At 44.1% G+C, this 23,266-nt stretch overlaps 1 protein-coding gene across 2 annotated transcripts in view; it reads left to right on the top strand.

The window, feature by feature from the left end:
• Window positions 1-23,266, top strand: part of SARNP (SAP domain containing ribonucleoprotein) — a 44,509-nt gene that overhangs the window by 11,254 nt on the left and 9,989 nt on the right. Inside the window, exons 6-9 of one of the 2 annotated variants that reach the window (XM_067529909.1) lie at window positions 543-616; window positions 1,166-1,194; window positions 1,869-1,894; window positions 3,311-3,379. In XM_067529909.1, the coding sequence (XP_067386010.1) occupies window positions 543-616; window positions 1,166-1,194; window positions 1,869-1,894; window positions 3,311-3,379 (198 nt within the window). The remainder of the gene's footprint in view (window positions 1-542; window positions 617-1,165; window positions 1,195-1,868; window positions 1,895-3,310; window positions 3,380-23,266) is intronic. The other variant, XM_067529910.1, reaches the window with a different exon arrangement.

Genomic DNA, 23,266 nt, shown 5'->3' with positions numbered 1-23,266 from the left:
ACCAGAGAAATAAGAGAGCTGCATTGCTAGGCCTGTATCCCAAAGTTGAAGGGATGGCCATGACACAAATGAAGGACAGCTGCTTGCAGCTCCTCTCTGTCTCTGTGGGATGAGGGCAAAGCTGATCTCTGCTGGACCGAACACCCTCTAATCTTCTGTTAAAGCTGATCTGAGATGATTTTGTGACAATTTTACAAACCTTTTATATAATTTTCCCTTCTGTGGCACCTTCTCTCCAAGGATCTCCAGTTCTCACAATCTGACTATGATGGGAAGTCTCTCTGTTTTAAACCAGGAGGGGGAACTGAGGCATAAAAAGGTGGAAAAACCTGTTTGGTCATGGTGAGTTTCTGACAGTGGGGGGGATTTCGCCCAGGAGCTCATATCTCTTTCTTTAAATACTAGGCCACAAATTAGGTGTGGCCTCTTGGCCTCCTAGCTTGTAGGTAATGTTTCCTTTGGCTCCCCTGGTTTAAGATGTTCCCCTGAACTGAGTGCCAATGTTGGATTAAGTCTTGCCCTGTTTCTTCTCCCTGTTTTAGAGAATGCAGAAACGGGCTGAGAGATTCAATGTCCCCGTGAGCTTGGAGAGTAAGAAGGCGGCGCGAGCAGCTCGGTAAGTCTCTGCTTGGAACGCTGTCACCCTTTCTTGATTTGGAGGAGAGCTGCTAGGGCTCTTGTGTCATTGACAGGTCATACTGATACTGGCCACAGCTCTGTGTGTGGGGATCTGGGGCAGCACTGGGGATTGAAAGTCTCTGGATTTTTGAGTTGCATGTAAGAAGAAAGCATGCTTTGTTTATGTAATCTGTGCTACTTACCTGGATCCTAAAATACCAGTGACACATACGCTGCCTACTCCCTGTGATGTAGAATAACAAAGGGAAAGATGGTTATTGAAGGGCTCGTTCAGCTTTGAGGCTGCTTGTCTGGAACAATGGTGCTGATGCTAGCCCTGTAGGTATTTCCATTTTGTAGAGTAAATACAGCCGTAATCACGACTGTGCCGGCTAATCCCACCCAAAGACCAATTTGCCTCGTGTGTCCTCATGAAGAATTTTTAAAGGAAAAGCTCAGGCTGCTTCTTATACTTGGCAAGTCAGACACTTTCCTACCCTGTATTGTAGCTCTGAGTCTCTGACAAAGCTCTATTTAATTTCTACAGGTTTGGTATGTCCACAGCTTCAACTAAAGGTAAGCAAGTCAAGTAGAGCTAATCTTCAGCAAATATTTAACACTTCCTACTTTAAAAAAAAAAAAAAAAAAAGCCAAATGAGACGTTTTGCATTCTTCCAACTGCTTCTGTCCCTTCCCCAGTGACCACTAGAAGCAGTGGGCTGGAAGAACACAGGATAGGAAATGGAAGTGTATTGTCCTTGTCCTTTTTCAAAGTGGCTGCAAGCTACCCTTCTCCAGTGTCTCTCTTTACTGCTGTCTAAACATGGGTAGAAACTAACAGCTAGATTTTTGTACAGTGCCAGCTGCCATGAGCATTCAGCGGGAGCTGGGCTCCTTTAAAAATACCACTCATAATTGTTGAAGCCCTCTGCTACGTCACAAGAGAGCTATTTGTAGTCTTACAGGTGGGGAAACTGAGTCAGGGATGAAGTGATTTCTCTCCAAGGTCATGCAGAGAGACAGTGTCAGAGCCAGGATTAAAATGGACTTCAATTCCTGGCTCCCAGCCTTATGTTTAGTGCACTAGAACATGGGGGATACCCAGCTAGTTCTGTTCAGTCATTATCCCGTGAAGATTGCTTAAACTGCATCTTTACTGCGGGGTGGGTTTCAGAGAACTCTATTTAAAACTGGTCTTGCCATTTCTGATCACTAACTGTTCTTCCCCCTCTCCCACTCTCCAATCCCAGGTCTGTCTGCAGACAGCAAGCCTACGGTAAGGAATGCTTATTGCTTATAATTACAGCTGATCGTGCCGTTTAATCACAATACCAAAAGTGTTTAGCTTGTTCAGACAAGTCTCCATCCCCAGGAGTAAATAGTAGACCCCCAAAATAAACCAGGTAGGATATGCATGCGGTCACTTAGGGTTATACTGGCATTAAGTTTGCTAGGATCCCCCTCCCCTGTGCAATATTTGGCTGCCTGTCTTAGTTGACTGCCCTCCTGGATAAGCTGGCTTTAGAACTAAATGCCTGAAGGAATAAAGGCAGATATTTTATTAATATTGCATGCGAGCTTCCCACTTGTGTGCCTGTGTTCTGTCTTTGCCCTTTTTGCTTGAATTGATATTTGCATTGCTGCAAGAACCTAGCTTCTGTACAGCCTGCTATTTTCCTTCAGTACATGACCCTTCCTTTCTAATGTCCAAATGGTACACTATTCTGTCTTAGATTTCAACTTGAAATGTAAGGTATTAAAATACACACAGGGCTGAGAGTTCCAAGCTGACTGGACAGCCAGCTTAGTGTCTTTGTGCTTGATCATGGTGAATTATTGGTGCAAGATGCACCAGAAAGTTAATTTAAGCAAGATTTGGATCTAAGCCACGTTTCTCTTGTGCTGAGTGTTTTTGGAAGATGTTTTGCAAGTACTGCTGAGAAGTAGGTTAGTGTTAGAGACTCCAGTTTCCTCCATAGCACCAGATACTGTAGAAGACTTGTCATTGAAAGCCAAACTGAGCTTCACTAGACTGGGGGACACTTCCCCCAAGGGAAACCTTATCGCTTGTGACCTTTTTAACTTTGGCTGGACAAAGTGAGGGACAATAACATGATTGGGCGCTTGCTAGTAGCTCAGGAAGAGTAAAATGCAGGAGTTGGAGAGAGATGGTTAGTGTGTTTGTCTGAGAGGCAGTAACTTTCCTTCCATTGTGTTAATTGTATCAGGCTGCTGAAGGAGGAGTACTAAGTGCATCTGATTTACCATACAAAAATGAGGTATCCATTGACTGAGCTAGTCCTTCAGTGGAAGAATTCACCCTCTGTAACATTGTCCTTTTGGGCCAGTGCCGAAGGTAGCTTTACCAGATGCCTGTTAATGAAGTTTGGGAGCAGAGCACAGCTCTCTGGAAGTTCTTGGCTCCTTCATTTGGGGTTCTGGTTTCTGCCTTGTGGCTCTTCTTCCCCTCTGTAGCTGACGGGCATCGCTGCTGAGTCTGGTGACTTAGTGCAGAGAGGGAGTGCCAATAGGCGTGTCGCTCGACCCTCCAGCAGAATGGGCTGCTCTCTCTTTTCTGGGACCCTTCTCCCACGAATTGCCCTCCCAGCCACAGTTTGTCTTTTAGTTTCCCTAATCTTACAGTTCATGTGACAATGATTTCAACGTTAAACTGTTTCCTGTATCTTTGTAGGTAAACATGGATAAATTAAAGGAAAGGGCTCAAAGATTTGGTTTGAATGTCTCTTCGGTCTCCAAGAAGGTAAGGTGCATTGGCCTCTAGGACACTGTCTGCACCTACAGATTAGCACAGCGCACAGAGTAGTGAAAGTTCTACATCATCTTGTTTCCTGAGATGTTTACCTCCTGTCATTGACACAGCAATCCATGCACCGCACCCCCGGGGGCTCTTTGTCAGCATCCTTTTCTGTACCCTCAGTCCTTTCCGCTCCTTGTTTGGTTGCAGTTTGGTAGGTTTTGAGGAAGTTCTGACTGCCAGTGCTAGGCTGGTGGGTAGAAGGTTTCATTCCAGAGGCTGTCAAGACAAACTCTTCATAAAATGTTACAAGTGGGAAGGGGAGAGAGTTGAGGAGGCTTTATAACCGGATTGTTTTCAGGCATTTGACTTGCAGTATGTAGGTGGATACATCTGCTTGGCCTTCACAACTGGTCTTCACCCCCAAGGTAATGATTTCCCCTGAGACGAGAGGCTCTAGAACTCGATGTTTGAAAAGCGACTCAAAATTGTAATGCATCAAGTGATTGAAAATGCCGGACAGAGTTCTAGGTCCCCATGACCACCAGATTCAAACACTCGTGTGTGCGCATGTGTGTTGTGTGTGCAGCATTTGACTGAGTGTCTCTGTTTGTTTGGAAATACAGCAAATGAAGCACAATTCCACCTTGCCTGGAGGGACCGGATCTTTTTGGTGACAGGATGTTGAATTGGCTGGGAAGGGCGGTGTAAGTGTCAGGAGGGAGAGGAAGAGTGTGGGAGTACAGGCATGATGACCAGTACCATAATCCCCTGCATAGAGATGTTCTGCAGTAGGACACATTAAAGTGGACAGGGGAGAAGAGATGCATCTAGTCCTCTTTGGGGGAGACAGAAAAGAGTGGGATTAACAATACCCTCTTGTATTGATACAGCAGCTTGGACCACAAAACATCCCACCTCTGTGGTGAGTGGATGATGTAGCAGTGCACAACACCACCACACAACACTTTAGGACAGGGAGTGAAGAGAAATCTCCTCCAGTTGCAACGGCGGTGCTTAGTGGGGTTTAGAAACCCTCCCTCTGTTTGAAAAAGTATAAGGAGATGGGTTTGTCATCTTCCTCTGTCACTGAGATCTAAACCCTTCTTCTCCCCTGGGATTTGTACCATGCACACTTTAATGCATCTGTTTCTTCTGCAAGTATGAGTGAAATGCCAGGCTCTGCAAATGTAGAGCCAGGAAGTTCAGTGATGTAGAAAATAACGGGTTGGAGGCCACTGCTCCTCCCCCACACATCCCTTTGGGGGTGAGGGAATCAGGCAAGTGCATTACAGCTGGAATCTGTGGAAGGGCAGGTCAGGGTGAGAGGCTGCTCAAACATCATTAACCCTGTCAATGGGAGCTGTCGTTTTTCAGGAAGGATATATGCCTTGTCAGCGTTCACGGCTGCAGCTTGCTTTGGGTGGAATAGTATGTCTGGGGCTTAGTAATAATGCTCAGCATTTCTTAGAGGGCCTTCCATGATTACGCTTTTTGCTTCGAGGTCTTGAAGAGATCCAAAGCAGCACAAGTGCCGAGTCTGATCTGAATAAGTGCTTTACAAACATAAATGCCAGGCTAAGATCATTAATGAACTGATCCCTTTCTAGAGATGAGGGCACACAGAGAGGGAAAATGACTTGCCCAAGGTCATGAATCCATGGCAGAGCTGGGTCTAGAAACCAGTGTGCCTGACTTCCAGGCTTGTGTTTTAACTCAAAATGCCATCCTCGCGCCTTTTGCAAAGCAAGGTGTCCGGCAGTAATGGCAGCCTTTGCAGTGCTGTGTCTTTTGTTTTGTTTGTTTCTGTTCCATCAGAAAGCTGAGTTCCTAGGCTTAGCTGTGGCTTCTCCCACTGAGCGGAACGCTCTCTCACCTTCCTGTGTGGAATATTATTGGTTACTTTAATTAGCCAGTAGTATTGTGCTTCCCACCTGGGTGTTCTTTACAGCTTTTCATTACGGAGGAGCCTGGCAGTTGCTAATGTTTACATGTGTCTTGGCAGGTTTTTATACCCTGCGCAGCAGCAAAAACTTTACAATAAACCATTGTCTCCACAGAGCCACACTTCATTTCCTATTCCGATTGGTTTGGAAAAAGGAGGGTGTGAGGGGAGAGGGGGGCGCGTGTGTGTGAGAGTGAGAGAGAGAGAGAATCATAGCTTAATGGGAATTTCAGACCTGCTGAGAGCAGAGAGCAAAGGCAGAGCTACATTAGTAGCGGAGAACTCATCTGTAGCTTTGAACCCGCCAGCCCTCTGGGGTGAAATCTTTCAAGTTTAAAATCCTCTTCCTCTCCACCTAAAAGGGGGAGTAGTTCAGAAGGGACCAGAAAAAGGTTGATTTTTGGCAGAACAGAAGAGGCAGGTGTTCGTTTGTCTCTTGGCAGTACGGGGCCATCACATTAATTTGAAAATGAAATCAAGCAAGCGTTTATCTCCCCATCGTACTAACTCACCCTCCCCATCCTCCCTTATGAAGCCTCCTGTTAAAACACTCTCTCTCTCTGACCTGAAGCTACCATCCTTTGACTCCTTGCCCCATACACACACTTGTACATTTCTCTCTCTCTAATGCAGCTTCTCCCTATAATGCTGAGAGCTCTTGGCTTCCAAGGGGCTGGAGTATAGCTGCGTGTTTTATAGGTAGGGTTTGATGCTGCAGAGGGAGCTGCCTGCGTGGTAGTTTGTGATGCAGAAGCATTTCTCCAAGGGGTTGGTTTGCTTTTTATCTATCAAATAGCCTTGTAAGTCTCCTGCTGAGAGCGTTGCCACCAGATGGAAAGTCAAAGCTCTTGGGACAGCTTAAAAGCACTAAGCCTGCCCATGCCCTGCATTGCATTATCAGATACCTTTCCCTGTGGAGCAGGTGACCAAAATAATTGGCTTTTATATCTCCCCTTTTATGTGGAGGTCGCAGACTGCCTTACACCATTCGCTGATGAGCCCTCAGCCCCATGGCTGCTGGGATCAGAGAGATGAAGTGGCTGTGCCACGAGGTCATACATTGAGTCAGGGCAGTATTGCGAACAAGTCCTGAGTCCCAGTACCCTCTTCTAACCATAGAAACTCTCCCTCCCAGAGCTGTGAATGGAAAACAGGCGTCTTGACTCCAAGTCTCTTAAACTACAGTGGGGTGGGTGTGTGCGTACACCTCGCTTTCTACCCCATTCACTGATGCCACATGTGGGAATGGTTGTCCATGGTGCAGAGGGCACTGGTGTCCAAAACACTGGGTTGAGAGAACCTCAGGTGAGCTAAGCAGGAAGAGGTCAGTTGCAGTGAAGAGAGTGTCTATGTATTCTCCATGTGTCTTGGAGGTGCTATGGTCAGCTGTTAGCGTGGGGAAAAAACGGGGAGGCAGGACTTGGGGGGTCCGTTCTCTCTGCTGACACTGACTGACTTAGGTAAATTGCTTCACCTTTCTGTGTCTGTTCCTTATCTGTACAATGGAGTGAGAACTTGGCCATCTCCTGTGGCTGTTGTGAAGCTTGTGTAATGTCTGTGCAGTGCTGTAAGAGCTCCAGAGATGTGCCAGCATGGTCACTAATCAGTAGTGATGGCAGAGAGATTAATGAGGTAGCACACTGCGGTGGAGCAAGTTGTCTTTGTGGCTAGAAAGAGGTAAAGAAAAATTAACATGGCTACCAGTCACAGCTCCAAACTAATGTTGGTTTAATTCTTTTTAATGAGGGTTTGTTTGACATGCGGCAGATGAGAACTATTACACTCATCGTTTGAGATGAGGTGGACAGAGCTGGCAGGCCATTTATTTCATGATGTTTGTGTGGTATTGAGGGAGAGCAGGGGTCAGGAGCCCAAAAGAAAAGTTTTGTGTGTGTACAAAATATCTAAATGAGAGAGAGAAAACAATTGGCTTAATTGTTTGGCTTCCAAGCTTACAATAATGTGCTGAGGAGGAATCCTTTTCCTGGATGATTTTTTTTGCCTGCAGTCTTTCCAAGTACCCCCCACCAACGCTGGATGTGAAAATATTAACTACCAAAGAAGCAACAGGGGGTGGGGATGCTGAGGTTGGCAGATCAAGAAGGAGAAAGCTCCCTGAAAAAGAAGCCCCTTCTAACTACCCACCAGGGATTTATATTTAATATATAAGAAGACCAGCTTGATACTCTGTGACATTATTGGGAATTGCAAATGACTTATGCTGAGCTAGGATGGTGTTAAGTCAAGATCTTCACATCAATTTTCAATCTCAGACTTCCTAAACCCTCCATAAATTTTAAGTATCATGTGAAGAGTGAAGCTTCCTCCTGATTTCTCATATAAAGACAGGTATAAATCCACAAAGTTTGGCCTTCTGGCTGCTTTTTAGTTGGTACAGGAGATCTCAGGACTGGTTCCTGGCTCATTTTAGCAGCAAGCTCCATTGCCCATTATGTGTCTTGTTTTTTAAACTTTCTGTGGACTTTGCAGCTGCCTCCTAGATCTTGCCGGCCTCCACTCATGTCATAGGTCTTCCTTGCCATCCCTTCACACAATTATACCCCTCTTGGCACCGGAGCTTTCTCCTCTCCACCAACTGAAGTAGTCTTTGACTCCCTCTTTTCAGATTACACTTGAAAACATCCCTTCTGTCGTCTTCACATCTCTTAATTTCTCTCTCCCTTTACTATTGTTTTTGCCCTCTGTAATGCCTTATGGTAGTTTGTATAAAAGATGCGACAGGAGAGTATATTCACTATGTGTGTGCGTACACGCACAGGTATATCCCTGCCCCGTTGTGGTGCTTAGAACCATATGATAACTTGCATATACCCTGCACCTTTGAGCACATCCCCAGTACTCTTCCTACTATCTCCTCCCTACAAGGACTGCTTTGAATGTTCCAAATGTCTGAGCAGCTTCTGACTGTTGGGAATTCTTAGAAATCAGTCTTGCACATAAATGTTTTTCTTCTCACAGGAATGCTGAACTGAGGTTCAGAAGGGACATTGTTCAGTCCTAGACCAATAAAAGGTATCTGGTACCTTGTGACGTTGTTGGGCTACAAACTGGAGCTCTGTCTTTGGAAAGGAAAGATTCCTGGGGGGATGCACAGTATCTTTTCCCAGACCTGAAACTCCCATGATCCTGGCTATTTTAATCTTATTATTTTCAGATATTTAAAAAAAAAGTTGCTCTAGATAATTTGAAGACGATTTTCTGCGTGTACCATTGGACTAATGGTAACTAAGGCATCTAGATTTACAGGTGGAGGGATTAACACTAAAAAACATTAATATTTGAAAGCCTTAATTTCCATATTTGTTTTAGAGAAAGCTTGGATAGAATACCTGCATGTTCTGAATACTCAGTATTCAACCGTGCGTGTGTCTGTTTGTCTGAGAGACCCACACACACGTACACATCACGGAATCTAGCAATCTAGTGTGTTTGTCCTCCTTGCTGCTCCTTCCCCCACCTCCTAAAAAACCAACGTCACTGGTCTCTAACTTGAGTAGCTGTGAATGCAGGGCCTGTTGGTTTAGGATAATGGGAAGTGACAAGGTGAAGAATAGTGCTGGCAGTCATGGAGATTTTAACACAAGGGTGCAGTAAGCTAGGCTGCCTCCTGCCCCGCCCACTGGGTTGCTGGGAGAAGGAGTTTCTCGACCAAATGGCCTGTGCATGGCTGCGGTGATGGCACAGGCTGCATGGCTAAAAGAGTGTGAGTGAAACATGGATTTGTTTTCCCTCCTGTAATAAAACAGTCCTTTCTAGTCTTGCTCTGCCCCCCAACTTTCTAGTGCTTTCTAACGTTGCTCTGCCCCCCAACTACTTGGTCTCAATACTATGATGATTGTCTTTCCTAATTACAGCCCCCATCTGTGTGACCCTTAGCTTTCGCATCTTAACCTGGAAGAGGTCCAGACTGGCTTCCTGGTTCATTCATCCTGAGGTAGAAGGCGATCAGCACTCTTCCAGATTGGGGTCTAAAATGTCACCTCCCATACCATGAGGGGTGTAAGGATGGTCTGAGAGCAGATTTCTCAGCTCCCCGTTGCTCTGCGCCTTCTCCACCATATTGCCTGCACTATCAAACACATGTTTAAAAACAGCTATGCAGCCCAAACTCAGCCTGACGGTTGTTTTCCTGCATGCAGTTTCCTTGGTTTTGAAGTGGGTTTGTTTTTTTCAAGTCCACAGTCTTAGCCTCTAGTTTATAGTAAGGTTACCATGTAACTTATAATGGTTAGATGTGGACACAAAACCTTCTTAAAGATGTGCCAGACCAGTAGCTCTCAACCTTTCCAGTCTACTATAATCCCTTTCAAGAGTCTGATTTGTCTTGCGTACCCCCAGGTTTCACCTCGTTTAAGAACTATTGCTTACAAAACACACAAATGTCAAAGCACACTATTACTGAAAAATTGCTTACTTTATCATTTTTACCATATAATTATAAAATAAATCAACTGGAATATAAATATTGTACTTGCATTTCGAAGTAGAGTATATAGAACAGGATAAACAAGTCATTGTCTGTATGAAATTTTAGTTTGTATTGACTTTGCTAGTGCTTTTTATGTAGCTTATTGTAAAACTAGGCAACTATCTGGATGAGTTGATGTACCCCCCTGGAAGATCTCTGCATGCCCCCACTGTGCTAGACTAATGTGGGTTTGATGCTGCTATGAGTTTTTGAGCATACAGTTTAGTAGAGAGCAGAATAAAGATGGTCTTGAATCCTTTATGAAATACAGGAAATGTGAACAGACTCAAACTCTGTGAGGGTGGGCAGGTCTGTCAGGAAGGCAAAATTCCTTTACTGGATTGTAAACTTTTTGTGCCAGAGACTGTCCTGTGATTGTTGCTCTGTAATGCACCTAGCAGGTTTTTTGGTGCTAAGTAAACACCATTTCAGGAATTCTTGATTAGGAATAGTTGTCAGTTATCCCACTCCCGGTACCTAGCCATCTCCCTGTGCTGACTTAAATTATCTGTATGGTTTACTTAGCCAACGCTGGGTACAGCTGTCTGCATTTGAACTTAAGGTACAGGATATGTGAATAAAGAGCCATTGCCATCTCTGATTTAGCACTGCTTTGTAACAACAGTGTTCTTCCACTGAAGGAAAAATAATCCTTTCCCTCCTGTCAGTAGCATTTCTGTTGCAGGGTTTTTGAAGGACACCAAAGTGCTCAGTTTCCACTGACTTTCTTTCACTCTTGGACACTTTTGAAAATCCTATGCGCAATTGCTGCTTAAGATGTGGATGAAAATCTATTGTAATTGAGCTAAACCTGTTTTTTAAAGGAGCTATAGATAGGTTTGAAAATTGCTGATTCCCCCCTCCCATCATCTAAAACCAGATTTTAAAACATGTCCATGGTCAATCAAAATGTCAAGTGGGAGAAGTTTGACAAAGCACTGACTGGCACTTGAAGATTGAGTGCGTGAGTTCAAGCTTTAGCACAGAATTCAGTATTCCCTGATGGTTAAAGTGAGAAACTAATACAAAATGTTAGGATGAAGTTTCTTTCTTTCATTCTGGACTTCTATAATCCACGTAATTTTTGAATAAATAACAGTTTATCCTAAGATGCATTTTTATTTTTTAATTTCCTGAGAGCGCAAAAATGTAAGTAGCTTTTTTTAATTGGAAATCTATGTATTTGTTGAAAATCATTGTAAACGTAGAGAAATAGCGTTCATTGAGGGATGACGAATGCTTTACAGAAGCTGCAAAGACACCAACCTGCCTTTCTGTCTGTGTGTGAAAATTGGCTAAATAGTTTTCGCCTGCTTTGAAGAGGCTATTCTAAAACCAGGACATTTTAAAGAAGTAGGAATCATTAAAAAGTTGCTCTCTGAAAGACATCATCAATTTGAAATCTACTTACTGTAAGCAGTTTAAAGCTGCTCCAGGTATGACACCTTCCCTGAGCCCCTTTGTCAGAATTTGTGGCTTTACAATCACATTTTCCTGGTCTTTTAAATGTTTTTCCTCACCTCTGTTGCTTTGGTGAATGAACCACACAGATGGGAAACAGTGAAGCTGATGAGATGCAAGTGCAGTTAAATGCACAAAGTAGTAGGGCCCTTAGGTGTTACTTGTAACAAATTGTTCAGGATGGTGGCTATAACTGTCTTGGGAATTCTCTCTCCTGTTAGCTCGGTGGAAATGTGGGCGCTTCCCTCCCACTCACCTATAAACTCATTGTGCTAGTGGGGGCTAAAACTCAGCCCACTGTTCTGCAAGTCACTGTGTCCCATTAGTCTTGGGTTTTGACCAGTTTGCTCTTCTCTTGTAACCTGCTTTCCAGAGGAGGAGGCAGCCAATGTTCAGACCCTCAGTCACACTTACATTGGAAGGGTGGTTGGAAATGGTCTTTGGGTGGCAGTGCGAAGCCCTTCAGATTCTCAGTCAAGCCCCTTCCCTTGCAACTGTGGTGTTCTCGTTGGCTGTCCCCTTCACATTCCTTCCACGGTAACCTTGGTCATCTGTCCTGTCATCTGCTGCCATCTCCTCCTCCTCATCTGGCCTTCCCTCTCCATAGCCACAATTCTGTAGCTAAAGTAATTTTCCTTCGACCCTGAGCACATCACACATCCCTCAACCCCCGTTGTTGGTTCCTCTCCTTCCACATCAACTTCATGCTCTCACTCCTTGACTCAGATTTTAAGCTGCTTGTCTTTCATATGTCTGTGAATTATCATGCACACCTAAGGTGCTTGATAAACAATGTCAGGGCTCTGCACAGCTGCCACTGAATGGCTCCGTTCTCAGGCTGTTTTGTGGCTTGCACTTTCCACTCTCCATGCTGCCCATAAGCACTGACCAGCTTCCCTGTGCCAAGTATTTTCCCTATCTCCTTTGATCCTTCCTTCAAATCCAGGTCTTCCAAGCAGGCTTCCTATGATGCCACCCACCTCTCTCAATGTACATTGTGATTTTCCCAAAGTGCCTATCGCTGTTGTATCTAAGCAAAATCTTCAAGGCATTGTATTGAACTCTTCGCTGCTCCAAGATTCTAGGAGTTCTCTCTCCTCTGCTTACTAATATTTTGCTGTCTCTGTGGTAAAGGGTTTAGTAAATGGTACAGGTCTCTGGTTTACTCTTCTCACTTCTGGTAACTCATTCCACCCCTTCTTATGTATTTACATTAGGCTGCGTTGGATTGTGACCTTTCAAGGGAGGAAGGTGTCCAATTCAGTCCATACTTGTAGGTGCTATTTAAACATAATTCCAAGGCTTAGGGGGCCATAACCTGAAAGGGACTTCATTTTCCAAAAGTGCTGAGGAATCGCTGTCTGGAAATCAGCCCCTTTAAGGTGGCTCAAATTGGGGTATCCAGGTATTGAGGTTGAAGTATCTCTCTAGGCTGGGTCTTTCCAGTAGTTCTAGGATTTTTACCCCTTGTGTCTGTTCAGTATGTTAGTCCTTTTCTGAGTTGGCGGCAGGTATGTACCATGTACTACTCTTGTTGTTTTTCCCTTTCTCCTGAGTCTCCAACTCTTTCCTAAGGTGGACCTTTTCTATTCACGTTACATCCCTGTGGCAACTCCAGCACTGGGCAGCTTACATGGAACAACAGCAGTAGGAAAGGCCTGAGGGTATTTGTGGCTGTTGGATAGGATTTGGAAGCTGAAAACGAGGAGGCGGAGCCAGGACCATGTGACCAGTGAGTGCTTCTTGGACCGTGGGGGGCAGGGGCAAACCACTGTCCTGCTTGAGTTGTGAGCATTTTTCTTCCTCCATCTTTAATGGAAAGTCTTTTAGTCCTTCCTGATAATATTAGACAATCTTTCTCACACTTCCTCAGATTTTAGACACTGGACTATAAAATCCCTATCTGTCTTGTTTCTCTTTTCACATTAATGATACAATCTGTTTCTTTGTCTCCCCATTTTGATTACTGGTTCTCCTCTGTTGTGGGGAAGAAGTTTGCATATTTCCCCTACCCCCAAAAAAGCACTCTACATAATTTCATGTGATGTGTTTTTGCTAGACATAAGCCAAACCAAAACCCTGCATTGTAACCGTCCATAACCTTGGCTGTGTTCAGTCCGAATCTGAACTGTGCAAATGCCCTCTCTCTAGTGGACTGAACCAACTCCTCTCCTCCAGACTTTAGGGTGTTTTGCATATTTCAGTTTGGCCATCACTTAATGAGCACAATACCCAAAGTATGCTCCAAGTTTCAGATTCATTGCAGGCTGCTTCCCCAAACAGCTTCCAATCTAGGAAGGGGGAAGAAATGGACGAGGCTTTGGTGAAATCTAAAAACACGGTAATTGAATGGTTCTGGCAGGGACATTGCATTATTTTGTTGTCATTTTGCCTGTCCCCTTTGTAACGGCTTTAATATTCATAGTAATTTAATGTTTACAGTTATTCTTTTCTTCGTGTTTGTATCTTCCCCTCCCGTTACCGCGTTACACACGCTGACACACATACGATGTCATTTTAAAAATAAATGACCAGGAGCTGCAAAGGGTCAGCAGGACTCCTGATCTTTTATTTCTCCACGGTGCCATTTGAAAAGGATTTGCGTGCCGAACAAACCTTTAGGGAGTGGGGAAGGGGTTGCTTAAAAGGAAGACAATGCTGGGGGGGACTCTGTGACCTCACTCTGTCCAGTCATCTGGTTCTTCATTTGTCCCTGCTGTGAAACAGAACTTATCTTTTGTCCGTAACACAAATACATCTTTTCCCCACCCCCCTTTCCCTTCTATTATGGTTCAATCAATGATGTCATTATGTGTGCCATTCAGGGGCTGTTGAACCACTTGGCTGCAGGAATTTGGAGGAGCGACTGGGGAAGAATGGCAAACTGTGCTCTTGGCTTAGCCTTCAAGAATCTATTCTAATTTGAACTAAAGAAACGAAGTCAGGTTTCTCTTTAACCCCTGTTCACCATGAGAGACAAAAGTTTAAAAAAAAAACCCCAAAAACACATAAAATGAGAAGAGGAATGAGTGAGAGAGAGGTGGTAGCATGAACTGCTGGGTTTTCTTAAGTGAAGTTCTGAAGCCTATAAAAGTTCTGTTTAAGGTACCACCCTCTGAATTTTTTAATAAAGACTATTTAAGAAGCTTTCTTTATTGCTCTTGATCAAACTGACAAACATTTCTGCTAGTTCCAGAGGGGTAGCTGTGTTAGTCTGTATACAGCAAAAACAGCGAGAGTCCTGTAGCACTTTAAAGACTAACAGATTTCTGCAGGCATAAGCTTGCACTTCGTCGAAGTGGGTTGCAGCCCACGAAAGCTTATGCCTGCAGAAATTTGTTAGTCTTTAACAACTCCCATTGTTTTATCGCTGCTAGTGCTACTTTCTGTAATTTTACTCCCTCCATTGGTTGGATTTTTCCCCCCAACATTTTTCTGAAAGTACTGACGATGGTGGGAGTCCTGTAAGCTCCTGTAAGGAAACCTACCATGCAGTCAAATTAATACACTTTCAGTGAGTTGCTATGGCATTTGATTTGGAATTGGAGTACCCCTTTTGCTTTGATGGGTTTACTTTTTAACAGTCTTGCAGAACATTGTGGAGCCTCACTAAATGTAACTGATCCAAAGCCCATTAAATCACTGGAAGACTCCCATGGGGCTTTGGAACAAGCTCTTAAGAATATTATCATCCCAACTAAATCAGTTTATGAAAAATGCTTAGTCTCACTTTATTGGAAGCCAGCTTTGACTTAATTATTTAATAAAGGGAAAAGGCTTTCCTAATTCATCCCAATCTAAGGAAATATAAGAATGCATCTAAAAAGTTCTGTGACTATGGGAGCTGGGACAGAGCTGCAAAATGAATTGATCCAGATCAGAACTCTACCAGATGGATCTGGATTTAGGTTCAGGCCCATCTCTGAGTAATAGCTTTGCTTATGTATGTCAGCTTTCCTACAGAAGAGTCCCACAGGAAATGGCTGTGTAAAACCCTATAGCCCTAGGCATAAGATGGTTTTAAGTGTAATATTATTTTAGCTTTAAGTGGATTCTGATTGACATGTCTTTTGCCAAAACATAGCAGATTTCTATGCTGCGCATTTTAGCTCTATTTAAAACAAAAAGCAGTATGTCTTCTGGACTGAATGTATGAATGGTTGGGCTCAGACTCCTAAGATTAAGTGTTGTTAGAAAAGTGATTTGCATTAAGGTCTGGGATTAAACCTGATTTCTGTCACTAATAATTTGGAAACTCTTAACACACCTGTTCCTTGCTCTGGCTATTCCCACTAGTAAAAAGGTATGATGTCTTCTGGCAAAGGGAACACTTAAGAACCAAACAGAGATGGAGTAGCTTGTGGAGATTAAACAGTTTTAAGAGTGTTAGGCCAGCAAATTTTTCTCTGTAAGTGATCTGAAATCCTTGAGAAATCTATGTGCAGATTTAAAAACTAACACTTTATCTTGGCAAAATATTTGCAAAAATGCTGCTCCTTCATTGACATGCCCATCTCCCTGAATTTGGGGTTTCTTCAGATGGCATCACAGAAACCTTAAGCTGTGAAGTGAATAGTAAAGAACAAATATGTATTATTTTTCTACTGAGTGTACTTCTACTGTCTTATTATTCCACACCAGAGAGAAACTCCTGAGTATAATGCGTTTGAAGTGGCTAGCATCCAGAATAGATGGACTAACTCAATAGATGATATCAGGTCTGCTTGATGATAGACAAGATTTTCAGTACTTGCAAGCCTTTTAAATCTGGTAATGGATAAACTTTACATAATAAAATTCTTGCTTTCTGTGTTAAGTGCGATGATCCTGTGGCTATGGCTCTGGACTGAGACTCAGGAGATGAGTTCAGTTCCCAACTCTTCCACACATTTTCTGTGCCACCCTGAGCAAGTCGATTAATCTCTGCCTCTTCCTCAGCTGCAAAATATAACATACCTAATGTACTCCTAGGGCTGTTGCTACCATAGTATCTGGGCGCTTTATCATCTTTGCTGTATTTATGCTCACAGCATCCCTGGGAGGTAGGGAAGTGCTATTAGCCCCAGTTTACAGATGAAATTGAGGCCCAGAGAAATGGGCCATCGGTGGCAGAACAGAGAATTGAGCCCCTGTGTCTCCAGCATGTCGCAGGCTGGTACCATGGTCACTGGACCCACCCCTCCCCTCTCCTACCCTCGCTATCTTGTTTAAGCAGATCCTTAACTCTTCTTGGTGCAAGGCCCGTGTTTGTGGAGTGCCCAGCACGATTGGGACCTGTAACCAAGACTGTCATACAAATAATAACCACACGTTTCGATTCTCCATTCCCCTTTAATAATTAAACCCCAGTAATGCCCCTGCTAATCAGACTGAAGGCGAATTCAGCCAAGAAAAGTTGGTTGAGGGAGGGATTTAATCAACCCACCCTTTGTCCCTGTCACTCTGCAAAAAGAAAAACCAACTACAAAATGGTGAACGAAGGCCACTGAGAGCTATTGCTAACTCTCTCACGTGTGTGCGTTGGGAGTCTTGCATTTAAACTGGTTTATAGTTTACTTCAAAGCCTGTCCTGATTACACCACATGTAGTGAAGTAACCCCTGACGCACTACTGTGTATTGCCATGTGTTTTCTCCCACAGCCTGTTTAGTGTTTTGACCATGTTCATAGAGCCCTGCAAATCTGTGGATATCCACGGTCCCTTTTTGTGGATCGGATTCGGATACAGATTTTGTATCTGTGCAGGGCTCTACATATTTAGACTAAAAGAAATGTATATAAAAATGGCCCCTAATTACTCCGTCTCTGCTCCCCATGTACTGAGTACGAGCCAATCAGTTTATCGTTATTTACAAATTTTCATGGACACATTAAGTCACTGTGAAACCTACGCGCTCTTAGCCCTGCGGGACCTCCCAGTGCTGCTATGGGAGAGTGAGGGCGATTCTGTTTGGCCTCTGTCCAAGTCCGTAGCTCAGCACTGATTGCAGAATTGCTTACCGTTGGGGTCACAGTTGGAAAGAGCCCAGCTGCGTTTCCAGGTCCCAGGGGAAGTGTGTGAGGCCTGCAGATAGAAGAACCTTCATTTGACTTGTAAACTGAGCCAGTTTGATCTGGAATCCTGGAGGGGGAATAAATCTGGGGACCCCATACGGCCCCTTTTACGCACACATTTTCAGTACACTAGGATTGTACTGTCAATTTCAATGAGCAAGGATGCACCCTGATGTTTTCCCTTTTACCCCAAATTCACTGAAGTTCCAGCACCTTAGTGATGTGGTTTGAGTCCCAATTTGTCACTACTTTAAGTAGTATTGCTATTAAGTCGTTGGTAGAATGGCTAGTCATATTTTCCTAAGCTGATAAAATAGTCTAAATATGATCCAGCCCCATCTCCGCAAATAAAAGTTCTCCCTCCACTAAAGAGAGGTATGTGGATGTAAACTGTCCCAGTGCACAGGAAGGGTTAATATTGCTCGGGTGTGTTGCCATTTTTGCGCTTGTTGGTTTTGAATAGGTTGGATTTTTTTTAATCTGGGGCTAATGTGCAATTCAAATAGTGTTTAGTAATCGCCCGATTGCTCCTTTTTAATAACAGCTGGACTCTTCAAGCGAAAACTTTCCCTGTGCCAAGTAGCTTTAACTTGGGGTGGCCTCTTGTTTACAGGCAAGTATATATTTTTGTAAAGCAAAAATATTTTGTCTGGCTTCTGCAGATCTGTGGAGATTCTGTACATTGCGGGCTTGTCAAAATCTTTCTCCTGCTAAACCCTGCTAAAATTCTTTTATGATATTTAAGGTGCTGTTCTTAAGGGGCTGTGAAGATGCTTCCTAACCCCTTTGCCTTGCCCCTGAGATGTCTCTTTCACTCTAACATGTGGCATTTCTTACATGTTTCTTTCTTCCTCTGACGTCTAGGTCAAAGAATGCTTTTCAACTTCAGTATTGCAGCTCGGGGAGAGTTGCAGGTGTACTCTTAACACATGGCTGTGACTTTTTTGTCTTCCTCCCCTGCTGATCCCATTTGGGGTGAGCATAAACATTTAAGGCCTCAGCATCTTGACACAGAAAAACCTCAGAACTGCCAGCTGTTGTAACTTTTGCCCTCTACCAAAACCAGCATCCAAAAAAGACATTAGCTAGAATCCTCCATCCTTCTCTTGCCTGACCTGTTTCCTGGATTTATATTGGAAGGAAGGTGGGGAAAGGGAGGGGCCCAATCACTTTTTTCTGACTAGTGTATTATAGCAGGAATTTGCTTACTGTAAACTACTAACGTGCCATCTCAGCAAAGAGACCTGCTACTGATCTTGCCTGTACTGCGTTTACATGTCACTGATTTGAATGGAGATGCTCTCGATTTACACCCCTGTCCAATCAGAATCTGGCTCAATAAGTTTAACAAGTTGGCCTCTTTGATGTTGTATTGGTACTAATATTGCTGTTCTTACATTTACATTTGTCCCTGTTGATTATAAATGTTTTAATAGACCACATTAGCTGGAAAATGAAGCATGACTCCAGATTTAGGTTGATGGTAGAGGTTGATACTGTGAAAGTCCTAGTCCTTAAAGACATCAAAATGTGTGAGAACCTTCCAAGAGAGTAGATTGGTCAGTAAACTTCCCACACTTAGAGAGGCCAGCTAAAGTTGCATCTGTGAAACACAGATGGTCAGTTCTTAGAGCTGGAGCTTCTGTGTTCTGTCACTGGTGTGCTGGGGGATCTTGAGTGAGCTATTGGCAAAAGGAGGATGATGCCCACTTGCCATGGGGATGAGACTGAATAATGCTTGGGAAAGTGCTGTGAGATCCTTCACTGCATATAAATCATAAATAATCCTCCCACTCAGTCTGGGAGGAAAACCAGTGTCCTTTTATAAGTAGGCTGTGGTACAAGTCTTGAATGAATCCTCTCTTCGTATGTATCTAATGTGAACGTATTCCATGCTAGGATGAGGGAATGTTCCCAAGGCTAGCATTGTTTTTTAACAAGACTTTAAGACTGTCTCTTTCCACTGGCTCAGTTTCAACATAGCACTGTAACTAGCTCCAAATGTTGAGTAAAGACATGAAGGGGGCAAACCTTACAATATTTTATTTACCTTAATTTCATGAGGTTGGAGATTAAAGAGCTGTTGACTTGGGTTGAAAGGGACAGCTTGAAAACAAACAGGCATTTGGAAGTCTTTTGCGGGGAGAGGAATAGGGGTGGCGAAGTGGAGTCTGTAAAGCCCAACAGCTTCTTTATTGTTCCTATAACCTAGATCATAGTGTATGTATGGTATGAAACTGAGGTCTTGCATGGCGATCTCTGTGTGAAAGGCAATTCTGGGGATGCAAATTGAAGGGTAAGCCACATGAGGAATGCTTATATAAAACCCCTGGGATTTCCAGTTGTTTCACAGCTCTAGCTAAATATTTGCTGCTGTAATTAGTGTATCGACTCCAAATGGACTCGGAAGCTCTCGAATGGAGTCTGCAAGGCAAAAGAGCCAGGAGGTATAAATACGTTGAGATGAATTTAAAAAAGGTGGTGGGTGACAGCTGTGCGTCCTAGGATTGGAGTGTTTCTGAGAATAAAACCATCCGTTGCTGTCATTCACCCTCTGGGTATGAAATTGGAAGCCCAGTTACCCTTGAGTGTTTCATAACCTTTACCTTTTGGAGGTCAAGGCCATGTCATCATTAATCTACCATCGCCTGAGAGCCTCAGGGCTCTGCTTTTCATCCTGCCATCCATCATGCTGCAGCAAGATACAGGAGAGAAGATGACCAGAAGGGTCCAGTTGTATACACACATGCGCATGCACACCCTTCCATTCTCTCAGAATGCAATCGCCACGGATGAGATTATGGAGGCTTGTGTCTGTACGTCTACCTTCGTGATCAGAATTCTTCTCCATCGTTGATGCAGACTCCTTTTCTCCAGGGGACTCTTCATCTTTGGAGAAGGCATCTTGACCGTACAATACCGTGAGGCTTGGCTTTCAGAGGTATAATCTCACAGCAGTGTGTTGTATTGTCCCATGGTTTCTTGTCTGTAAGGTCCAGGATTGGTGGTGAATCTAGCATGACTCCAAGACCACACACCACTTTGATCATCTGTGGTCTGATGCCCACTGTCAGAGGTGAGATCAGAATACTGGCAGATTCTTCAAAGTATAGCCCCTTCCCTTCCACTTCTGCTTCCTTTATCGTGGCTGAGCACAGTGCTTGTCACCTGTCTGCTGCTACTAAAGAGAGAGGTTGGTCCTCTGTTCATTTCTGTATATCTTAGCTGTTTGTAATGAGCCCTTTGCTGTAGCCACTACATGCCATTGCATAGCATCTATACTGAGGCTACTGCCATTAAATCTAAACAGCTGAGGATTAGGAGCTGCTGCTCTGTCACTTCTTTGAGCTTCCTGGATATCTGGGGCTAACCATAGGGAGAAACGTATGTTAATACATGTTCTCATCTTTTACTTTCCCTTCAGCGGCACCCCTTCTTTGTTTGCAGTGTTTGACTCAGGGCAGTGACCTCTCATCACACGAGACGAATTGTTTATTTGCAGTGTTCCTTAACCTCTTTGATACCAGGGGCCAGCTTGATGCCTTCTGAAACTGTGTCAGGGAGATCTCAGGGACCAGCACTGGTCCACGGAGCAGTTGTTGAGAAATGCTGTATCAGAGCATCAAAGTTTGAACCTAGTCTACACTTAAAACTGAGGTCAGACCAACAGCATCACTCAAGGTGTGGAATGTTCCTCCGCTGAGAGATGTATCTAGACAGCACTAGTTTGACGGAAGAAATCTTCTGTTGACCTGGCTACCATCTCTTGAGGGGGTGATTTATCACAGAGACAGAACTCCCCCACCATTGCTTCAGCAAGTGTCTACACTACAACGTTCCAGTGGTGTAGTTGCAGCACTTGTAGTGTAGCCATAGTCTTAGCAACTGCTAGGGACATTGGAGCTGGTCTGGCTCCCCTGCCTCTAACACAGAGGACACCAAGAGGTTTCACTTGTATTGGGGTCAACTGGGAGCTGCCTCACTTCAGGTGGGAGAAAGAACAGGGCTTTTCCTGTTGGAGCAGAGCTGAGATCCCCCATTGTTGCAGGGAGCAGCTCGTGTGTCATTTAGAAAGATAACCAGCTGCACCCGCCCCTCCCAAGTCAGAATCCAGTTCCACTTGCGGGGATGCAGTTAGTACCAGAGCTGCTCCATGCACCATGGAAACCAAGACTTAATGCATTTTGGCATTCACCCTTCCAGCCCTCAACCTGGCAACTTGCCCACCCCGTGGGGTGAGGGGAATGATCCGATTTTTAAATGGGTCCTTTTGTATTTTGGGAATAAACTAGCTATGAACTAAAGGCCAGATAAACCTGGGATGGATTAATTCTGACAGGCATTTTGAAAACCTGAAGCTGTGCTGATGGCACCTCCCTGTTGGACCTCGTCAGTGAATGTACATATTGGGTTTGCCCATTTGCCCCCACAGTGTGTCACTGTTGCTTCACAAAAAGGCTGCTCCTGGCCTATTTGTCTGGCTACAGTAAAAAGGGTCTTTTAAAGCTGATTTGGGGTGTGACAGCTGGGGTGTCCTTCAGCTGTCAAGTTCCACTTTTCAGGTGTTTCCCTGGGAGATTGAAGAGCTCAATCCAGTTTGTCATCCTCCTTTCAGGTTAATCAAAACCTTTCACTCATTGGACGTTGTCCATATCGTCAGCGGGTACTTTCCATAAGAGGAGCTTCAGTCCCTGTCCCAAGGTGCTTACAGTCTATAGACAGAATAGGTCAGGGATGTAATCTTGTCTTCGCACTGAATGACTTGAGCTAAGCTCCATCCACTCCCATTGAAGTCATTTGGCATGGAGAGTGTTCAGTGTCTTGTAGGTCTCAGGGCTAATTTGAACGATCTTGCCACCACCACCACCACACCCCCCTCCCCCGGTTTGTAGAAAGCTTCCACTTAATAAGGAAAGGGCCGAACTCTTGAATGGGTTAGAAAAGAGCCTGAGGAAGATCTATGTGATGTGACATTAGTATTGATACAGCACTGAGATGAGCTATGTGACTGTGGCCCTGTGGATGACTAGATTAGCTACTTGTTTCATTTAAAATGACAGGGTAAAACAAAAGTTCTGCAACTGTTACTCTGCGTTCCTCAACCCAGTAGCTTTGAGTCTATATGAGTCGGTGTCAGGACGTAAACCAGGAGAGACGCAGTACCTTCCGCCTGCTACGTGGCTGGCAGAGACCAGTCAAAACCAAGCGCTCTTAGCTTAAAGCTTTACTTTATTGATCTCCAGCAATTCCCATTGGAATGCCTTTGCAGCATCTCCACTTACTAGTCTTAACCACATACTCTAATAACCGATTGTATTTGTACCCCAAACTGATAGCAGTCTGGGTGATCCAGTCACAGGTTTCCAGTTGGCTAGTCCTTCTGTCTGCACCTGGAAATCTTTTCAGTGTGTCTATGAAGTGATCCGCCTGATTCCAACTCACTACCTCCCTCTTATACCTCAAAAGTTATAGATATGCCAGTCAAAAGAATGTTACATAGTTGACCAAACAAATTAATTACTGGGCCGAAGCAGGAGATTCAAATGTCACTAAAAAAATTAAGCAAGCAGTTTTAAGCTATAAGTCTAGCAATAATTTCCCCATAGCTGCAGTCCTAAAATATATCCAGACTTCCTGTTTCTCAGACATCTGCCCAGCATATTCAGAGGGAGAGAGAGAACACAGTCAAGTCCACTTCACTTGTTCGCTGTCTCATCCCCCCCCCTCTTGGTTTGCTTAGTTATGCTAAGTTCCTGCAGAGGCCTAAAAGTGGCTAAAAGCAGCAAGCAAAATAATTGGTAGTCCATTCCAATAATTGGCAATGACTTGGTTACCTGGCTGGTTGCTAAAATGCACCTGTACACAACTAAGTACAGCGCAGTAGAAATGTGTAATTACACGTCTTAAAATCTCTTACACTTTCCCACCACCATTGCACTGCAAAG

Source organism: Emydura macquarii, unplaced genomic scaffold (assembly GCF_026122565.2).
Source record: "Emydura macquarii macquarii isolate MOO-44397 ecotype Brisbane River unplaced genomic scaffold, CSIRO-AGI_Emac_v2 contig_2994, whole genome shotgun sequence".
In the NCBI taxonomy this organism is placed as follows: Eukaryota; Metazoa; Chordata; order Testudines; family Chelidae; genus Emydura; species Emydura macquarii.
The sequence above is the reverse complement of the archived record's forward strand: the minus strand, read 5'-3'. Positions and strand labels throughout refer to the sequence as shown.